At 41.8% G+C, this 4,699-nt stretch overlaps 1 protein-coding gene across 1 annotated transcript in view; it reads left to right on the top strand.

Annotated features, from left to right (window-relative positions):
* LOC133009776 (homeobox protein DBX1-like) overlaps window positions 1-3,914 on the top strand; it is a 5,390-nt gene extending 1,476 nt beyond the window's left edge. The window contains exons 4-5 of the mRNA XM_061077307.1: window positions 2,330-2,532; window positions 3,594-3,914. Of these exons, the coding sequence (XP_060933290.1) occupies window positions 2,330-2,532; window positions 3,594-3,914 (524 nt within the window). The remainder of the gene's footprint in view (window positions 1-2,329; window positions 2,533-3,593) is intronic.
* The last annotated feature ends 785 nt before the right edge of the window (window positions 3,915-4,699 follow it).

Below are 4,699 nucleotides of genomic sequence, written 5' to 3'. Positions count from 1 at the left end.
ATTGATAGATTGATAGAGAGATAGAGAGATAGATGGATAGATGATAGATGGATAGATGGATAGATAGATAGATAGATAGATAGATAGATAGATAGATAGATAGATAGATAGATAGATAGATAGATAGACAGATAGACAGATAGACAGATAGATAGATAGATAGATAGATAGATAGATAGATAGATAGATAGATAGATAGATAGATGATAGATAGATGGATAGATAGATAGATAGATAGATAGATAGATAGATAGATAGATAGATAGATAGATAGATAGATAGATAGATAGATAGATAGATAGATAGATAGATAGATAGATTGATTGATTGATAGATTGATAGAGAGATAGAGAGATAGATGGATAGATGATAGACAGACAGACGGATAGACGGATAGATGGATAGATGGATAGATAGATAGATAGATAGATAGATAGATAGATAGATAGATAGATAGATAGATAGATAGATAGATAGATAGATAGATAGATAGATAGATAGATAGACAGATAGACAGATAGACAGATAGACAGACGGACAGACGGACAGACGGACAGACGGATAGACGGATAGACGGATAGACAGATAGATGATAGATAGATAGATAGATAGATAGATAGATAGATAGATAGATAGATAGATAGATAGATAGATAGATAGATAGATAGATAGATAGATAGATAGATAGATAGATAGATAGATAGACAGACAGACAGACAGACAGACAGACAGACAGACAGACAGACAGACAGACAGACAGACAGACAGACAGACAGACAGACAGACAGACAGACAGACAGATAGATAGATAGATAGATAGATAGATAGATAGATAGATAGATAGATAGATAGATAGATAGATAGATAGATAGATAGATGATAGATATTACAGCGGCAATAGTAACATAAGGCAGGTCAAAATATGGTTATTACACAATAAAACTGTATAAACATTCAAAAGCTACAAATAAAAGCTGAATAAAATAAGATTTAAGATTTGATCAAATCAATGTTATGTGCAGGAGCAGAAACATTGACATGTGTGTGACATGCTCATCCCAGTGTGTTTGAGAAACTAAACTTTAAAAACCCTCAAACTCCAAATGAACTTTTGTGTCTGGTGTGAAGTTTGGTTCAGAAGCTCTTCCGGCTTCTGGCCTGGTTCACGTTGAGATGTGTGTGTGTGTGGAGCCGCCGGCTGTTTAAAGACGCCGTCGGCCCTTTAGCACGGGAACAACCCCGGAACAGCCTGGAAACAGCTCTGCCAATTTGAAGGCCTATTTAGCTGCTATACACTGACTGCTGACATTAGCACCAGTTGTCCTAATCTACAAATTAGCCCGGTTTGTCACGCCTTAAATATATTAGTGCCGATTGTCATGGTCTAAATGTGAGGCGGGTCTCTTCCCAGCTCAGGAGCCCAGCGCCTCTTCACGCGCCGTCGTTTCCCACCAAGCCCCTCGGCCTGCCCACAAAGCTCCCAGCACCGTGACCAATGGGAGCCACAACCACACACAAACACACACTCTCGCTCTCTCACACACACACACACACACACACATCCTGAAGTTAACAATATGTCGCTCACAGGATCGATTTCACAGGGTTGAACCTGGATTCCCGTTTATTTATTCGCCGATTTCCAGCAGCACATTCATCAACAACTCAAACCAGAATCAGTGTTTTTATTTCTCTAAGTGGAAGAATGTGTTGCATCAGGTGCGTGACACTGAGCGGCTCTGACCCCCGGAGCCTCCACATTGTCCTGACCCCTCTGTAATGGGCCTGTAATAGAGCGGCCTGTTCAACTCAATTCACTCCAACACAATCACCTTCCTGCAGCCGATTTGCAGCCTTTAACAATCCAGCTTCATGCTCCATTAGAGGCTGTGTGAGCCGAGCCGTCTGATTAGCATAGCCTCTGTTTCCAGCGCTCGACAAATTGGGGCGTTTAGATATCGACTTTCAGGCCGAGGCGGTTTGTGGTGGGCGGAGTCAGGGAGGCAGGAACAGGAAGGACACACAAAAAATAACCGTTTTCACCCTTTTAAATAGACAAGTTTAGAGTTAAAGGAGCGTTTGGAAGATTTTTGTGTTTGTTAAATTGTTGAAAAGAGTTTGTGCTGAGACGTGTCCACTTCTGCAGTCGTACCAACACGAGTCTCGGTCTCGACCAATCGTGGGTCAGCCTCAGCTGTCAATCATCACGTTTCAGACGCGGCGGCCATCTTGAGTTACAGTCCATGATTAAAACCTTATCTGTGCTCCTGAGTTACATCCAGATGTTGCTGGATATTAAATCTCCTCCCTCATGTTTCTCCGCCTCCAGCCTCCTCCTCCGTGATCCCCGTCCCGGGAACCTTCTCCTGGCCCCTGCCCCCCCGAGGGAAGCCCAGGAGGGGCATGCTGCGGCGGGCCGTGTTCTCCGACCTCCAGAGGAAGGCGCTAGAGAGAACCTTCCAGAAACAGAAATACATCAGCAAACCAGACCGGAAGAAACTCGCCGGTAAACTGGGCCTCAAGGACTCGCAGGTAAACAGGATTCCATTCAGTCCAGGTGTTGGATTCTGAACTGTTGCTCTTTATCCCCTTATTGCCTGAATTCATTTCCAATTATATAAAAAAATATTATTTGTGTTTTTGGCTGTCATACAGATGCTTAATTAAGTGGAGATTGTTAATTTCAATATAGCATATACAATAGATATAAAATATAGGTATGAGGCAAACTAGCGACATTAGGCATAATTGGGCATAACCGTGATTTAACAAATTTTCCAGTCTCTGGTATGTAGATTATTATATTGATGCTTCTTTTGCTTGAAATTGAAAAACAATATATGTTTCTGTACAATCATTGCTGTTCCATCATCATAGTATTTCAAATACAGCTTAATATCTCAAATAACTTTGCTGGACAGTACCAAGGGACTAGTGTGTATTATCCACTCCGACCACTAGATGGCAGCAGACTACTTCCAATACCTTCGTGGTATGTGTAGTATTTGCACCCATAGATATATATAAAGACTAGATATCTCGCTCGACGGAGCCGGACGTCACCACATGGCGGCCATCTTGCTAGGGGGCAGCTCTCTCACCCATAACATTGTGTTGGTAGTGGTAAATAACCATAACTTGCTCAATTTTCAACCGATTTTGAAACGGTCTGGTTTGTTATAAACGTCAGAGATGTAGTTATGACACTGCATAAATTATTATTTTTTTTTAGAAAATAACATAATTATTCATAAGTACACAGTGTCATATCTACATCTCTGACGTTTATAACAAACCAGACCGTTTCAAAATCGGTTGAAAATTGAGCAAGTTATGGTTATTTACCACTACCAACACAATGTTATGGGTGAGAGAGCCTCCCGCAACAAGATGGCCGCCGTGTGGTGACGTTCGTCTCCGTTGGCCGGCAACGCGGCCGAGATATCTAGTGTTCATATCTGTGTTTGCACCATCAGGCATTAGTGGGATAAAAAGACCGGACTGGGGTTTGATACAAGGGGTTAACTGTGGATTTAAAACCTGTTTGGATGTTTTCTGTCAACAGTCACTGACGTCTCTCTTCTCCTGAGCAGGTGAAGATCTGGTTTCAGAACCGCAGGATGAAATGGAGAAACTCGAAGGAGCGAGAGCTGCTGTCGACCGGCGGCTGCCGCCAGCAGACCCTCCCCACCAAGACCAACCCCCACCCCGACCTCACCGACGTGGGCAGCGCCACCTGCTGCCACCGGATCGACAGGACCCCCCCCGACAGCCAGGACTCACACCTGCACCACCACAGTCTTCGTCGTAATCATCACCTTCTTCATCATCATCACAGCCCCTCGTCTCCGTCGGAGTCCAGCAAACAGTCGGAGCTCTCGGAGTCGGACGGGGAAGAGATCAACGTCTCGTAAAGATTTTTTATAAAACTCTCCACGATGAAGAGAAACTGAGAGTGAGAGAGAAGACGAGTGGAGGTCAGATCCAGATGTGCCTTGTCCCCAGCGGTTCCTCCTCGGGGCCAGATGTCTGTACAGTGTTTGTTTCACATCTATATGAACCTCAGTGCATCTATATACAGTGAAGAAGGTACACTGAGCACTTTTAGATTTAATATTTGTAGATTTAAATGTTTAACACTTTCTTGTACAAATTTTTTTCTTTCCCTACATATTTGTATTCTCTATATTTTCTTAAATAAATCGTACAAAAAGTCTCACGTCGTGTTGAATTCATCAGAAACTCATTGAGAGCAGAAACTAAACTGTTTAAATTCTGTATCTGCAGAAAATGTGATTGTAGAAATATTTAACAGGAAAGGAGACGAACAAGTTGCAACTTTCAAAGTACAGACAGAGAAATAGATTTGTGATTTTAGTTCTTAATACAATAATATGTTTGGTTTTAATTCTTTTTACACGGATGTTTGTTCAAGTTTCTGATAAGTTTGGTTTTAATTAGTTACTTGATGATCATAGAGTGGAGATGATTTTAATATCATGACCTTAAACCCACAGCTCCACGATAACATCAGATTCAAGATGGTGGCACCGGCATCGAGGATATTTTAATGATCCATATTTATTTAACTGGATCAGTGCAACACAAATCTGACAGTTTACTGCTGTAAAACACAGATGAACGAGACTCAGATGTTTAATATTCATGTATAAAATAAATAAAGTGATGAAACGTGAAG

Source organism: Limanda limanda, chromosome 8 (assembly GCF_963576545.1).
Source record: "Limanda limanda chromosome 8, fLimLim1.1, whole genome shotgun sequence".
Lineage (NCBI taxonomy): Eukaryota > Metazoa > Chordata > Actinopteri > Pleuronectiformes > Pleuronectidae > Limanda > Limanda limanda.
The sequence above is the reverse complement of the archived record's forward strand: the minus strand, read 5'-3'. Positions and strand labels throughout refer to the sequence as shown.